The 16858-nt window shown below is 42.4% G+C and overlaps 1 protein-coding gene across 1 annotated transcript in view; it reads right to left on the reverse strand.

Moving 5' to 3' along the window:
• Positions 1 to 15625, reverse strand: part of rel (v-rel avian reticuloendotheliosis viral oncogene homolog) — a 16171-nt gene extending 546 nt beyond the window's left edge. Inside the window, exons 1-11 of the mRNA XM_076742206.1 lie at positions 15546 to 15625; positions 15110 to 15148; positions 13313 to 13452; positions 12963 to 13111; positions 11034 to 11125; positions 3835 to 3975; positions 2885 to 2989; positions 2430 to 2648; positions 2221 to 2286; positions 1975 to 2049; positions 1 to 1850 (exon numbers count right to left, since the gene is read on the reverse strand). The exon at positions 1 to 1850 is cut by the window's left edge and continues 546 nt beyond it. Of these exons, the coding sequence (XP_076598321.1) occupies positions 940 to 1850; positions 1975 to 2049; positions 2221 to 2286; positions 2430 to 2648; positions 2885 to 2989; positions 3835 to 3975; positions 11034 to 11125; positions 12963 to 13111; positions 13313 to 13452; positions 15110 to 15148; positions 15546 to 15552 (1944 nt within the window). The 5' untranslated portion in view covers positions 15553 to 15625 and the 3' untranslated portion in view covers positions 1 to 939. The remainder of the gene's footprint in view (positions 1851 to 1974; positions 2050 to 2220; positions 2287 to 2429; positions 2649 to 2884; positions 2990 to 3834; positions 3976 to 11033; positions 11126 to 12962; positions 13112 to 13312; positions 13453 to 15109; positions 15149 to 15545) is intronic.
• Positions 15626 to 16858: the final 1233 nt, after the last annotated feature.

Below are 16858 nucleotides of genomic sequence, written 5' to 3' on the forward strand. Positions count from 1 at the left end.
AAAGCAAATACTTTGCTAAAATATCAGTAAAACAGTATAATATGTAAGAATCTTTTCCAAGGCAATAAAAAGTAAACCTGTCATAGTAAGTCATTTTTGACGCTGCACTTTCAAAATTTCTAGCATCCATTTAGCCCCATTTCTGTCAAGATCAAACAAACCCCAGCAAAACATTGATTACTATACAGTATGTTGACAGGGAATCCAACTTCACCTGAGAAAGACAAAGAAAGAAAGAAAGTACTACATTCAGTTCTTCGGAAATCTAACTTTGGCTTGGAAACCATAAGCCTGTCGTTTTATGAGTTCATCTGTACAACCTAAGGCCTGGTTCATCCACATGCAGGTCTTAGCCTTGCAGAAGTCACCTGAATGTATGTGAACACAGTTTTATTGACTAGTCTGGAGAATATCCACTGAGGTCCATAACAACAGCAGCTGGAAGCCAAACCAGTAAGTCAATTGGGGAGAGTGATTAGAATGATGATGCAACTTGACCCCTCAGGTTAAAGGTTGGGGTGGAACCTGTACAGAATTGCATCATAAACCAATTGTAAACCAGGACTTTGAACAAGACGTCCTTTGTATAAATGTGGCAAGGTTCTGAAACTGAATGGTCTATAACTTGTATAGAATTTAACAAGAAATCAAATTTGATCAAGTGCCATGTTTGGTCAGTCAGGTGCAGGAGGCAATCTTTGCTCAAGACAGAACTAGTCTGTAATCAATTGCAATACCTTTGTTTGGTTATATTTTCAACTGGCCACCTATAATTTTGCTCTTATGCCCAATGATGTAATAACCCAAACAAATGCCCACTGAGGCTTTCTGGACCAGAATGGGTGAAGCACATTTTGTGGCTTTGCAAGGCAGAACAAGACCAATGTATTCCTTGAAGCTACTTCTGTTCATTACTTGACACCAAAAATATGGCTCCTTTTAGTCGCTTTGCCGAGTTGCTTTGATCCAGTCAGCCAAAGTTGGAAAGTGGCCTTCAAAGGCCATGCTGTTGTTTGAGTAAGGATTTTGCATATTTTTAAGTGGCTGGGTGTTGCCACTACCGTCTTGCCTCATTGGATCCATGTTGGTGCCATTGCTCATACGACGAGGAAGCAAGTTGGTGTAAGTATTTCCTTGGCTTTCCCTTTGGGTTTGCATGAGTGAAGCATGGGTCTCTTGTCCCACTGTGATCTGGGGCTCCTGCTTCAGCTGGAAGCCAGTCTGAGACCCTCCTCCCATCAGACCCTTCAGAAAATCTTCCCCTTCCATTCCCTCTAGGAAGGGGAAAGAGCCCAGTCCCTGTGACCCCCCTCCATCTCGAGATACTGACCCATTAAAGGTATTCTGGATTGCATTGTGGGTATTAAAATTGGGCCACACAGTCTGGAGACTCTGGTTGCCGTGATGGTTCTGGGCCCGGGCCTCAGAGGAGAGCTCCTCCCTTTGGTGCTGCAGGTGGAAGAGTGGCTGTGACTCTGACTGGCTCATTCCAGAGGTCTGGGGGGCTGTATCCAAGCACTGCAAGTCCCCCATGGACAGCTGAGGGAGGGTGCTATTCTCAAAGTTGTTGTGCTCCACCCTGTGGGGGTAACCAGGTCCACGGTTTGGCTGCTGCTGCTTGCTGCTACTGGCACGTGGCAGATTGCTCATGGCACCAGACGGATTTACGGTGACTGTTTCCATTGAGAGTACTGGGTTGGGATTTACCCATGAATGGTTGACTTGTACATTAGGAGCCTGTGATGTCATCATTACATTCTGATGGCCTGGTTGGTAGGTCTGGTTGAACACAGTTGGCTGTTGCTGCATTGTAGATGTGGGCTGTTGTCTCAAGTACATGTTGCTGAGATCTGGAAAACATAGTCATGTTTAGCATTAAATCAAGGCAGCGTTGTCCTGGTCTGGATGGAAATGTTGTATTCAGCTAAACTTCAAATCATTGCTATTTGAGTGAATCAGTCAAGTTAAAGTTACCTTTCCGCATGTGACCCATTGTACTCTGTGACATTGCCTTCGGCCTGTTCATAGCCAGAGAAGCAAAAGGACCACCTAAAGAAAGTTCAGAAACCCTGGTTGAAATACATGCATCGATACTGATATAATATGGACATGCTCAAACATGCGCACGGTGAATCAAATCGGGTTGTATGTTGTGTGGGTTATCAAATCAGGTTGTATGTTGTGCGGGTTGTACTGTATATACAGTACCATATCTCTTACCTGACAACCCTGATATTCTCATCAAGTTCTCTCTTCTGCGCTTCTTCTCGTTGTAGCCGTAAGGATCTATAGCAAACACAAAATGTTCACATATATCACCCGAACCCAACTGAGAACTGGGCCCCAGTTGCTGGACACTGCCACTGGATTCAGAAGAATGGTGATAGTTTGAGTTTAGCAATAACAAAAAGAAGGTGATGACTGCCCACCTTTGTCGTCGGGCAGATATCTGAAATCCATCGGTTCACTGACTTCCTGATCAGAAGGTCGGCGCAACTGCATGTGCACAGTGACTGACTCTATTATGGATGTGTTGTAGTAGGGCGGAGTCTTGAAGACGATGGCTACTTGGCGATGAACATCAGCCTGTGAGAAGGAGCCTTTGGCCTCCCAGCCATCGGAGGAGAAGAATCTCACCTCAATGTCATCTGGAGGAAAGAGGGGTGGTGAGATGGCAGGAATGGAAAACTGAATGAGCATGCAAAGAGATGAGCTCTATTGCTATGAAAAGCAAGATGGATTAATGGATAAATGAGTAAACAAAGATGAATTGAGACAAAATAGATGCAAGCTAGATAAAAACAATCTATACTGTAAAATGTGTAAAGTAATAAAATGATCATCAACTCATTGCAAAGACCTACAGAACACTGATTATATGTACCTTTCTGTACTTTGTCACACAGTAAGAAGATTTCATCCCCTCCCTTAACACTGCCACTGTTCCTGTTGACCCGACAGATCCTCAGCTCGGCTGTGTTTGGAGCCCCTGATGATGCAGAAAGAAGTTTTAAACATGCGGCACGTCAGGTGAAACAAATCTAACAAGTCAGACTGCATACAGAAAGCAAGATAACATTTATCTTGCCAAGAATGATTATGTCAGAATCTTGATCGAGTTGATGCACTGTTATGAAAACCCAGCTTAAGTGGCTCTGTAACTTATTCAACATTTGCCTCAGTTTACAAAGAGACCACGCTCAGTTTGCAATTCAAGCCTCACCAGGTTGAGTCACATGTCACATGCCTGCTGTCAGAAGAGGAAGTGCTCCATGGTAACAGTGTTGTTTGAGGGTTAGTGTGTATAAAGAACTTCCTCTTTCTCAATTGGTGTGAGGAACACTGAACTAGTTCACTAAGTGCAATGCTCGAAACAGCATTGAGAGAACATCTAATGGACACACACACACACACACACACACACACACACACGCACACAAACAGGTCTTGCAACAAACACTTGCATGCAGAGATTTCACAGCTACAGGTACATACTGTATGAACTGTATGTGAACACAGCTGCTTGTGTAACTTTTTAATTCTTGCCTAGTATTATTATTTTTACTTAATTTCAACTAGTGGGACCTTAATAAAATTCTATTTAAGGCTATGAAATGACACGAGTATTACCACAAAATACTTGCAGCTTTAATTAATGTTGTCAGCTCTTGAAATCCACCATGAATTGAGAACCCTAAGGTGGACACACCTAATATCAGGCGGCTTGTATTCCCGTAATTATCTGGCAGTTTCACAATGTTCTCATCACTTGTAATTGGCCAACATGGTGTGAGCATGAGCACAGTTTGAAGCAGACGGAGCTCAGCCACTCACTGTTGTCATAGATGGGGTTGGTGACGATGGGGTTGAGCGGTCGGGTGTAGTGGCCATTCTCGTCTTGCAGGAAAACCTGGATGCACAGGCGAACCACGTTCAAGTCGTACTCCTCCGTCTGCAGCAGCTGCTCGCGTGGCACTGAGGTCACACAAAGATACACAGGTACATATATAGGTGTCAGTATCACAGCATGGTGAGAAGTGACATACAAGCAGCAATACAGGCAAAGAATCACTAACATTACTGTTTCAGTTCACCGAAATAACATTAAGATGCAAAGTGACCACCTTGGACCTTGTGAGTGCAGACAGTTTTGGTTTTATGTGCCTGGGTTTTGACTTCTCTGTCTCCAGTGGTTCAAGTGTTCCGATCATTTACTTAAATGAAAGTAGCAATACCAGTCCCACGTTGAAGGTGACGCTTAAGATGACGATAATGATCATTTTCAGTTAACATGATTGAAACCGAGTAAAAGTAAGTTTTATCAGAAAAATGTACTTCATATATCAAAATTTAAAAGACTCATAATAAGTAGAAAGATTTTTTCATACTATTATGTACTGATTTATTTGATTAGTATTATTATTGATGCACTCATGTGTAAGTAGCATTTTATACTTTAAGTTGAGTTAATTTGAACTATTTTAAATACTGCTGGGTAGTTTAATCTATGACAATGCATCACAGTTTATAAACTCATCATATGTTTTGTATGAACAATCTTGATTTGATTTCTGCTGCAACAGCAATTCAGTGGAAGTTCATGAAATTTCATGCACATACTTGAAGTGCTGGAGAGTAACGTTTTAAAAACTCACCAACTTCAGGAACAAAGTCCTGTTTACTCTGCCTAATCCACAGATTTAGGCAAAAGGAATTTGGACTGGAACTACTTTCTGCGTATCCAGGACAATGTTTATGAAACGACACTTGGCTGGTTCATTTTTCAAATGTAGTTTTGCCTTATAAACAAATGATGATAGACATTTCAAAGGTGGATATCTCAAAATGAAATCACATCAAGCTACCTGCATAACCAGACACCACTAAAAGTAAGTGAAAACCCCTCTGTTTTTGTATTTGGGTCAAATGACCATTTAAGATCTCTTTGGTTCAAATGCAAATAGCTGGTTAAACTGCATTTAGGAATATTTCTCCTCCTCTAAATCCCTTTTTATGGGAAATAGAACAATGATATAAGCATGCAACAGCTGCATTATGATTAATACACCAACAGATTTGATAAATCAACTGCGCAAAAAAATGATGTTAAACAATTAATGATATAAACCTGTGAGACCATCAAAGCACAGGTAGATAGATAAGCAGGTAGTCTATAATGCTCTCATGTTTGTGGAATCTGTAGGCTGTCCCCAAAACCTCAACTCTGGATCAACACAAACACGTCACAGATAAGCGTCCTCAGCCTACACTCTCATCTGCACACGCTCGCACACACACATACATGCAAGCGTCACACATACCGCCCTCAGAGGCAACACACAAACACACACCTTTGCAGGGAGAGCTTTTACTGAGAGACGCCCACACACTGTCACACACACCAGGCTTTCACATCTGCCTACTTTCTCTTCCTCCATCTCTCAATTTCTATCTTTTGCGCTCTTGTCGAGGCCATCCCCGCCTACAATTTGTCGCCACGGTGACGCTCGCCAACGTCATCTCAGGGTGGAAAAAAAGTGTTTGTGTGTGTGTGTGTGTGTGTGTGTGTGTGTGTGTATGTATCTGCTCAACACAGAAGCAAGAGATGAGACTCCCTGCACGAGTGACCATGGTGGCTCCTGACGTGTGTGAAAGTGGTGGGACAAGTCAAATTTTAAACTTTGAGTTCTTCATCATGTCTTTCCCACCCAATTTAATGTCATTTCAAAATGTAAATGTCAGCAGTTTAATGCCATCATTTGTTTTTTTTGCTGTTCCAAACATTTTCCATGGTAATAATAGCCGTACATACACGTGCAACAAGAAACCAAAAGCTGCAGTGCAGTTCCACACGAGAAATGGGGAAACTCCTCATCCTGACTCAGTGTACCACTGGACACGTTCAGTGCAAACAGCCAGCTCGGTGTTTTTCCTGCTCTGTCTCTGCATGCACTGCTGGCACCAGCCATTACTCCTGTCAAGGCTCAACTCCAAGTGAAGTCACAGGTCATCAGTGCACAGTGTTACAAGTCTGTTTGGGTTTTGCTTTGTCAGAGTCATCAGATTTATGACTGACTGGAGTCCATACTTTTAACAAACAAAAGGAGCAAGACATCTGTCCCTGTCTCTCCGAGTATTTTAGCTTCCCCTTGAGCATTTTTGTGAGAAATGATACAATACACATCGTTGATACCAGGCAACTTTTGTCTGGTGTCAACATGAAGCGTCAAGCTTTGCTCAGATACTCTGATATTAGATATCAGATTGAGGCAAAACATGTCAGCCTGGCTCTAACTTTTCTGACAATGTTCTATATCAGATGGCGTTTAGAGTCTGGATGTCTTAATATCAGCTGCAGTTTTGTGTGGATGCAGAAATACAGAACTGCTTTGACATTGTGGGAAGTATGTTTATTTGCTTTCTTCCTGACAGTTTGATGAGAAGATCAATAACTTCTCATGAATGTCCATTAACTATGAAGCTGATGGCTAGCATAGCTTATCAGTAAGACAGTGAATAGGCATATTCCTCAAAACGTAGAACTATTCTTTCAGGACCTGACAGCCACAAACATTTCCTAAGTATGGAAAAGAATTGTAAAAGAGTAATGTTAAGGAGTGTATAAATGAATACACAATGAACAGACATTACAGAGCATGCTGAGAGTATGCAGTGCAGACGGAACTGAAAGTTGTGCGCGGATAAGAATAATACACTTTGTGTGTGTATACTTGAATACACACACAAAGTGGGTTTGGTTTGAAGTGCATTGTGCAATTTTACAACCAGATTTCTGTTTCAGTTTTTATTACTATTCATTTCAACTTAAAGATCCATGTAAAGATCAATCAGTCACCTCGTGAGCACTTAGTTCTTATGAGTCACTGTCTATAATGTGCCAAATCAATTATGCCAAACAATTTCATTAAAATCACAAATTATTATAGCAAGACCTGACAGGTGCTCAGTCTCTTAGAATACTATATGGAACACACTGTCCTATATGGCATGTTGTAGGTACACTATGAATGTATTGCTCTTGGAGGAGTTTTAGTGTCTTGAACAATGACAACAACAACTGACATCAACTCCTTGGGGCTGAATGGTCTCTTTGCAGCAGCTGCATGCGGCTCTACCCCAGATTTCTGTTCGGTCATCAGGTTTATCTGTTGTAGGTGGCACAGCCACACAGTGGAGAAACTGAGGGAGGGAGAAATGAAGGCTTGCTTGTGTATGAAAGTGGAACTGTTCTAGCAAATATTGATGGAACATACTATGGTTGTCTGCATGCGTGAGTGTATGTGGAGTGCGCTGCTGAGGGGGGCAGATGCTGGACAGGTGCAGGGAAGTGGGTTAGAGGTAAAAGTAGTGGTGAGCGAGTGTGTGCTGTGGAAAGAAAGCGGGCCTAGAGGCACCGGGCATCCTGGCTGTATGAGGCTGCAACTGCACAGGGACAGGGTCACTGGCTGTGGTGGTGAAGGCGGACAGTGATGGTGGGGGTGGGGGGGGGGCCGGGGGCGGTTGGGGTGCGGGCTGAGTGATTGGTGTGAATGTGGGAGCAGAATGTGAGAGTGAGAAAGAAGGGGAGGCAGGTGCCAAGCCTCACCACAAACGACATCTCCACTGCGTGACTCACAATTTCACCGGGTTTCATGGCATGCATCAGTCAGTGTCAGTGTGTCTTACTGAGGCTGAGCCAGTGACTACAGAATCATACATTACAGTTACATCATACATACCTTCATTGTACTAAACTCCTGTGCATTTGAACACATAAGAGTTTTCCTCTGAAAACTGCGTCATTGCTTTATTGCATATAGGGAAATTGCAAACATAGCGTATGTTTTGTCAATGGCAAATAACAGAAGAGCAAGTGGCTGACGGAGAAAAACACAACATGTTATTCCTCTTCAGTAAAGCAGACAAAAAGAGGAAGAACAGGTGGTGATGTCTTCTTTGTAACAGAAAGCATTCAGGTTCATGGAACTTAAAAATGACCAATATTTTTCTACCTCCATGATCTCTGTGACTGCGCTGAATATACTGAGGCAAAACAATTCACCCGCCAATGACGGCATGTTTATGGAACATTTTCAAGTTTTTCGAGTTGGGCACCTCATTCCAAAAGATTTCTTGTTATTTCTATTATAACAATAACACTGTTCTAATAAGCTTTTACACAGTTGCAGCAGTAATTGATTAATCTATTGACTTTGTTACCTTTAGGCAACGTGCTCAAAATATATACAAATATACAAACAACAACAGCAGCCAGGACTAACGTTAAGGTGACAACCCACAACGTCTGAATATTCTAACTGAATAACAGAATTCATATCTAATATGTGTATGGGCTTAAATAAAGATTTTCAGCTAGTGAAACGATGTTCACAAATAATTTCCCTTTGTGAGCTCTGACTAAAGAAAAAGGTGAAGCATGTCGAACTATAATTTACTCACTAATCATATCAGCGGTGAGATTACACAAAGACAAGAAAGTGCTGTTACCCATGAGAACTCAGTAAATATTTACCAGGTGGACTACCACACTGTGGAATGAGAGGGAAGAGTAATATAGAAACGCACTACGTCACACATACACACGCACGCACACTGTATTCAGCTCTGTGTCATCACTAGTGCAGGTGAGGTGAGCTTTCTGCGAATAGACTGTGACCTCATTGACTCTGTGATCTTGTTAGGTCTCAGGCATTCTCCATTCAGCGGCGCCGATGTAGCCTGAACAACATCTTACATGCATGAAATGAGGTGCGGTCAGGGGGTTTGTATGTGTGTAAGCGCGCGTATTAGGGTGGAGGGGAGCATGAGCGGGGGGGGTGGGGGGGTAGCATCTCTCCCTCTGACACAGGAAGCAGCTGAGTTTCACAGCAGAAGTGAGCTGAAGAGAGAGGAAGGCCTGAGCCATGTGAAAAAGACATCAAGCTGGCCATCATGCAGTGACAACACATACTTTTAGCCCGAACCTGACATTCAGCTCACCTGTTGTTATTGGTTAATGTAGAGATTAAAGCCACACCCACTGTTAACAGGACTATAAGCTCAACGCAAAGAGCCCGCAAACATAAGACTCATATAAAGTGTCTGCATCCAGCTTTAACTCCACTGCCTCAACACTGTTCCTGTGGCTAGATAGACAACAAGTGAACACAGAGGCCCATTTCTCATGAACTTGTTCCTCATAGACAAACTCCTGACAGGATTACTTGTCTCATCTGTGTCAGAGGCCATGGTCATACAGTCAACCCACTTATTGCTTTTTAGATGAAGATGCAGAAAACATCATTAAATGAGGAATTCTGTCATGTAACTGAGATGTGGTTAAGCTCAGTAGACAGAGCGAGAGAATCAAGATATCAGCCAGGGTTTGGGGCTCTTATCACACAGAAGCCATCTGTGTCACAATTTCACATTTTAGCCTTCTCAGTCTGTGAGACTCTGTATGCAGTGTTTGGGCTTTGCAGGGTTGGCCTGAGTGAAAGTGAAGTATCGGGTGAAGACGCTTTGGCAAACATAGAATGTAACAAATGAAAGGATTGGAGCAACTTAGAAGTATGTGACCTGTGTGTGGTCAACAGAGAACTCTGAGGCCACGCATTTACTTCATTCAAGCAGTTGTTGCAATTGCTGCTTGGATGTGCCAACATGCAAATTAGCCTCGTGCAATAAAAGCATGAATGTATTTCAGATCTGTAACAACTGTAAGATTAGAGCTCAACACCAAACACACAAACTCAAAGCATATATGTTGGAATCAAACCTGATCATAAACCCTCCATTCCTTGCATGCTTTTCCAGTCCTGTAAAGCACCATACCCTACTTTTATCATCATCTCTGAGAGCTGGGGAACCCCCTCGGTCCACCCTCCCCCTTTTTAATGAATCCTGCATTCCCAGCTCTCACGTGGCATCCTGCACTGTGCTGAATTGAGCAACTGTGACCAAGAATGGGGAAGTAGCTCAACGCCTGTTTGTACATGAGAACCGCTGTCTGTCTGCACCGGAGGACCGCAGAATGAAAGCACACTGAGGAAATGGCATTATTGTAGAGAGCGTGGTGGCAAGAGAGCAGACTTTTGACTTGATGTTAGGAAAAATCTTCTCGAACCGCCTGGGAACTGGGTCAGCAAGCATTTGAAAACAGTTCTTTTGAATTGTTTTGAACCTGTCTAACAGTAACAACAGCAGGAAAAGCAACAGCAGCAACACCGGTAACAGCACCAGCACCAGCACCAGCTACAGTAACCATAACCAACAACCATAACTGCAACTGAAGCAATCGCAGCAGAATTCACATCTGCAAAGTATTTCACCGAAATATTACGATACTCTTTAGGTTGTCCACTGCTGTCCACTAAGAATAGTCATAGCCTTCACTTTGACTTAGCAATGTCTGCTCCACAGCATTATCTACCTAATGTTTGCTTGCATTAGCCACCATAAGCTACTGGTCCTACCAGACCAGCATAACTCCTGAGTGTATTGAATTAAACTAGGATGTGAGCACCTCAGACAGTGGGATGGTGTATCATGGTGGCTCATAATAAACACATTAGCCATGTTAGCAATGAGGAAGCCGCATCACCCAGTGCAACATGTGGCTCGCTGATGTGTTTTTAATAGTTTTTGGAGGATAAACAAGCTCCATTACACAGAGGAATAAGATATATCAGGCTTTAGATATGCACACACACACTTGTTAGGAGGAATTCCAAATCAATTCATTGTTGGTTTTGGTCTTTGCTTTGAATTTCCCGCCTCAAATATGCTATAATCCTCGTGTCACTTTGATTTTCTTTGTGTGTTTGTGTCAACAACAAATATAAGATAACATCAGTTTGTTTTTTTTTTTACTCTCACATATCAATACCACTATTGGGCCCAAAAAATCAATATCAGTCAGACTCTAAAGCTAATATATTACTAAGTGGGTTGAAACCACTGCTGTCAGTTTTGTGTGCTCCCCATGAAACAGATCACAAGCAGTCGTGGAAATTCGGAGCAGGAGGACTCACCATTGAAGGGGTTGATCCCTCTGGTGATCCTCTGTACGATCGCATCTTTCACTTCTCTCCTTCTCACACACTGGATACCCAGATTCTGGAAACTGTGAAAAATAACACAAGAGGGTCATGAGAAAGTGACAGTGCTGCAACAAGCAGATTATAACAAACAAAACCATGGGGCCACATGAGTGAAGTATGATCTCCAAAAAATGCTGTTGTGTGTGAAGTCATATGACAGCAATCACAGTGTTGCTTGTAAACAGATAACTACAAAGTAATTGATTGGAGTAACCACGATTCCACAAAAGTTGGGATGTTGTGCAAAATGGAAATAAAAACTGAATGTAATGATCTGCAAATCCTTTTCGACCTGCATTCAAGTGAACACAGTACAAAGACGAGATATTTAATGTTCAAACTTCATTGTTTTTTGCAAATATGAACTCATTCTGAATTTGATGGCTTGAACACGTTCCAAAAAAGCTGGGACAGGGGCCACACATGCAGAATGTGGTTTTGCGCTGTCCTGCTGGAATAAGCAGGGAGGTCCCTGAAACAGACGTCGTCTGAATGGCAGCACGTTGTTCCAAAACCCGAATGAATCCAACAACACACCCCCATCTCACATGAGTTTGGGTCCAGAGAAGTCAGCAGCGTTTCTGGGTGTTGTTGATATTTGGCTCTCACTTTTTATAGTCTGAGCTTGCATTTGTGGAAACAGCAACAAACTGTTTGCTGACAAAGGTTTTCTGAAGTGTTCCTGAGCCCGTGCAGTAATATTCTATAAGAGTCATGATGGTTTTTAATGCAGGCCCTCCTGAGGGATCAAAGGTCATGGGCATTCAGTGCTGCTTTTTGGTCTTGCCCCTTCCAGGCAGAGATTCTTCTGATTCTCTGAATGATTTGATGATATTATGGATTATAGATGGAGAAATCCCTAAATTCTTTGCACAGTGCATTGAGAAACATTGTTCTTAAACTGTTTCACAAAGTGGTGAACCTCTCTCCATCCTCGCTTGTGAACGGCTGAGTCTTTCCAGGATGCCCCTTTCACACCCAATCATGATACTATCACCTGTTACCAATGAACCTGTTTACCTGTGGAATGTTCCAAACAGGTGTTTTTGGAGCATTCCATGACTTTCCCAGTCTTTAGTTGCTCCTGTCCCAACTTGTTTGAAACGTGTTGCTGCATCAAATTCAGAATAATCAGATATTTCCAAAAACCAATGCCGCTGATGAGGTCAAACACTACATATATTGTCTTTGTGCAGTTTTCAGATGAGCATATGTCGACTGTTTTATTTACACTGAACACAATCACCAAACTTCTTGTGGAAAGTTGTACATAGAAGAGCTGAAAGTCTAAATTTACCTGAATTTACTATAGAAGTCCATGAGGGATTTGCAAATGACACCAAAAATACTGACTCATTCACACTCTCACACACATGCACGAGTACACACACACACACACACGCACACACGCACACACACACACACACACACACACACACACACACACACACACACACAACCTCTGTTTTTTCTCTCAAACTCAAAGCAAATATGGGTGATGTCACTTGGGGAATTCCCATATTGCCATCCTCATCACAGACATGGTTTAACAAATATGCTTTGTGTATGTGTGTGTGTGTGTGTGTATGTGTGTTTCTTCTTCTGTATCTGAGAGGTCACCAATTTACACTTGATGCCTTTCGAAACTGCCGAGTGAAACGTGAAATATCGCTAATAGAAAGCAAATTGATTATGTTTTGGTGTATGCATGTGACAGAGAGGGTGTGTTTACTTATTTTGATGATGCTGATTAAGACTGATACTGGGGAGATAATTACTCTGATGACGACAGTGACAGTGAAACCCATGAATGCTACCACACAGTGCTGCAGGATGGACATGGCTGGGAAGAGAACTCACGCGATCACTCTGCGGTCTGGACCAAACTCGGCCTCATAGAATCCGTCTTTGCAGTCCTTCCCCACCAGGTCATGTGGATGCGGTCGGTACGGCTCGTTCTTGGTCACCAAGTACACGCGCACTTTCCCTTTGCCACAGTAATTCAAGATCTGCAGACACAGAGGAGGGCGCTTTAACAACCATTCATAGAAACATATATAAATACATTGGACACATGCAAGATGCTTTGAGGGATTTGTCCATTATTCTATAATACTAACACAGCCAGATGTGTTCCAGAGGTGCTTTGATGAACGAGTAAAAAGAGGTAAATGTTTGTGGGTGAGGAGCCTCCAGTTGTGCTGACTGACCTGCAGACTGGGGTAGGTCCTGTTGTTGTCGGAGCTGTTCTCTCCGGGGATGCTTCCCGCCGAGCGACCCTCACACTTGTACCTGAAGCGCATTCCCCTCTGCTTGGGCTGCTCGAAGATCTGGATCTCTGGTTCAGCCACTGCAGAGCACAGATGATGGAGACAGTCAAGCTTTTCGTTTCATGAGTTTGGATCACCACATTAGTGGTTTTGCAAGTTGACTGACAAAAATCAAACTTTTATGAAGTGAGATTCAGAGATTCAGATTCTTCCCCCAAGTTTTTATTTTTATTTATTTATTTTTTTTAAACATGGATTTCAACAGATTTTGGTTGCATTTGCTAGTTTTGCTTGAATGAGAGAGGTAGTCAGGAGTAGTCTGGTTGTAGTCTGGCTCTACAAAATGGAGGAAATAGCAAGCAAAAAAAAAAAAAAAAAAAAGAAGAAGCCTGTGTTTTAGATTTGATATTTTGTTTCTCTTTTTTTATTTTGGAAATGGTGTAGAAGTGATAACCAATATCTGAAGATGGCTGCAAGTAGAAAGCTATTTCCAAATGGAGGCTTCACACCTACTGTGAGCCTTTTCAGAGACACCGTCAGCTGTCTGAGCTTTGTGGAAAAGATGACTTTCTCTGCACTACAGAAAAACATGGGTGAAATGGGATCAGTGCTCTGAGGAACCAGGCACTGATTCATGCTCCTTTTTCACCGTTTTTATGTATTTCTGCTTTTTGTTTCCAACAGCACGGGGCATGGATGCCTGAACTCCTGAGTAATGAACTGTACCTGTGTAATTGTGTGTAACTGATGAGCTCAGCCTTGTCTTCCTGTGTTTGTTCTGCATCCCATGCTCACAGCTACGTCTAAAATGGACACTGTCTGGTTCAATAAACCCGTAAGCAGTGGGTCCACACATCTTGGTTAAAACTACACAACATGTGGTTGAAAAGTGATTGTTTTTAGAGGCTTTCAGAGTGTGGTTATACTTCTCATTGAGATAAATGTTGACATACTGCTGAGGCCGCCATATGTAACCTAGATGTCTAAAATCTTTCAGCATCAAATCTAGCCCAATCAGATGTACAGGCTCTTTTTAAACTGCAAATCAACAAATCAGCGCGTACTAAACAGGCAAACCTCAGCCATTCTGCATTCAAAACAAAGCATGAAATAACTTTGTCCATCCTGCTTTGACCCTTTTGCATGAAGCAAAACCTGCCCCACATGATGCCTGAGTGAGAGAGAGGAACTAAAACTGATCCGGGAAGTGTGTCTGTTTTTGGTGCACAGTGTTTCCATTGCTTTCTCAACACAAAAATGCATTTTTGTGTACATGACAGCCAAGCGACAAGAGCTGCAAAGTGCAGCGCTGACACATAGATGCACTGAATGCCAGCATGGAACAAGTCCTGTTACATTTCTCATTTAATTAAAGAATGTATGTTTGCCAAATAAGTGGCTCGGCCTTGCTTCACCTTCCTCATTTTGCAGCCACTTTAGCTCCAAACACCAAACTTGGAGCTGATGTACACTCGCTCACACACACACATACACATTTATAACACAATATATAAACTCCTACACCACAAACTATAAAGATGATAATTACTAGAGCCTCTGTTCTCACACGCACTCACACCACAGGTCTGAAAAACAGCAATGCTTACCTATAAAACAAAATGAGGAAGTGAAAGAAACTGCAATACTTTTCACTGACTCTTGGGCACTTAAACGCTTTGACTTGTGGAGACAGGCCGCTAATTTTGACACAAGAGGTATTAAATAAAATGCACTTACTTAGGTGTGGATCGTCCCCTAGCATGGAGGGCAAAAGAACTGAGGAGGAAAATGTGACATAGAGGAAGAAATTAGCTAAATGTACAAATTCACTCAAGCTGGTTTGTAGTGCTTTGTAAGCTCGCTCAGTTCTACTAAAGCTGTCCTGTAATTACTGGCACTGACTCCAAAAACAGTGTGCAACAAGGGGGAAGTTTCCCTGTGGTGTCAAACAGATTTATAATAAATTGTGCCAAATAGTGTTTCACTTAAGAATTAAGCACTGGTGCTGCTATTGTACATTTAGCCACAAGATATTCATAGAAAAGTTACACTTGAGTAAGTACAGTTTTGAACATCACAGGCAGCTTATTAGTATCTTTACAGTCTGAATCTGAAGCTCTCAGTCTACAAGTTACCTTTGCTCTATACAGTAAATAAAGGCGTTGCTACTCACCATCCATGATGCACACACACACTCACTCTCAGCCGTGTTACAGGTTATTGTCTCTTGGAGAACCCCCGAGCTGAATGAGTGACAGGGGACAGGAAAAGTAATATTTGTTAAGAGGAGACAAGCGGGGAATTCCCCTCTGTCACCGCCTACTTCATGTGAACTGACCAATGAGGAGCCGTGTGACTCACAGCAGAGCATGAGAGAGTGCTGAGAGGATTCACTCCCACTGCCTGCCTGTGCCTGGAGTGCTTTAAGGGGAGTCCACAAGCCTGCAGAGCCTCCAAGTTAAGAGGCATGCTGTGGGGAGAGTATGGAGGCACGGTGCTGAGAAAAGGTGCCTGACAGCAGCTGTGAGTTTGGATAAAGCCACGAGAAGGAAATAAAACAAATGAAAATGTAAAATAGTCTAATGGATCAATGTTGAAGTGTTTGCAGTGCAAACCTGCTGCATGTCACCACATGCAGACTCACTGTGAAGCATGGAAGCAGCATCACGCATACCTGGATGCCTGATGTCAGCCAACACTGACAGCTTCATGTGTATTAAGAGCTAATTAAAATAGATATTAGGCGATCTTCTTGGCCAGGAGCAGTTATCATGCAGTCTATACAGACTCCAGGAACTAACTAATGACTAGACAATTGTATATTTTTCATACAAAATCATATTAATAATGTTTTGTTTTTTTTTTAGTTGTGCAAAAGCAGCAAGGACAACAAACTGATGCTTAGCTCTGTGACTTGAACGTAATGATAATACATGAGAAGCACAACCTAGGGCTCGCTGTCACCTGGCTCATATGAAATGAGGTGAAACCAGCAGCAAACTTATGTTAAGTCTTTCTATGCATACAGGAAAACACAGGCTGCATGGCGACATCCCATGCTACACAGACGAAGCTTTGTCAGACGAGTCTCTTGATACCCATAATGATCAGAACAGTCTTAATGAGACCATAAAATCAAAGATTAAACACACATGAAGTTCATTTCTCACTGCGAGATTAAAGGCTAATTCTTGACCTTAACTGTTATTGTCCTGAAGTTTTCAGCTGCATCACACGATCGCACGTCCTCAGCTCAGATGGAGTTTGCTCAGTGGTCGTGGGATTGTAGATAATCAGGGGTCTGAGCTGTTTTTTCGCTACTCCTCATACAAATTTTGGACCACAAGTGCAAAAAGTTTATTTCCCCTAATGGATGTTTATGAAGTTTGATTTGCACCATCTGGAGGCTTGACTGTCAATGATTGGTTAAAGTGGACTTGGTTCATCATATCAGGTCTCAGAAGTCCATCAAATATGCAAATTCAG

This window comes from Chaetodon auriga, chromosome 11 (genome assembly GCF_051107435.1).
Source record: "Chaetodon auriga isolate fChaAug3 chromosome 11, fChaAug3.hap1, whole genome shotgun sequence".
NCBI lineage: Eukaryota > Metazoa > Chordata > Actinopteri > Chaetodontiformes > Chaetodontidae > Chaetodon > Chaetodon auriga.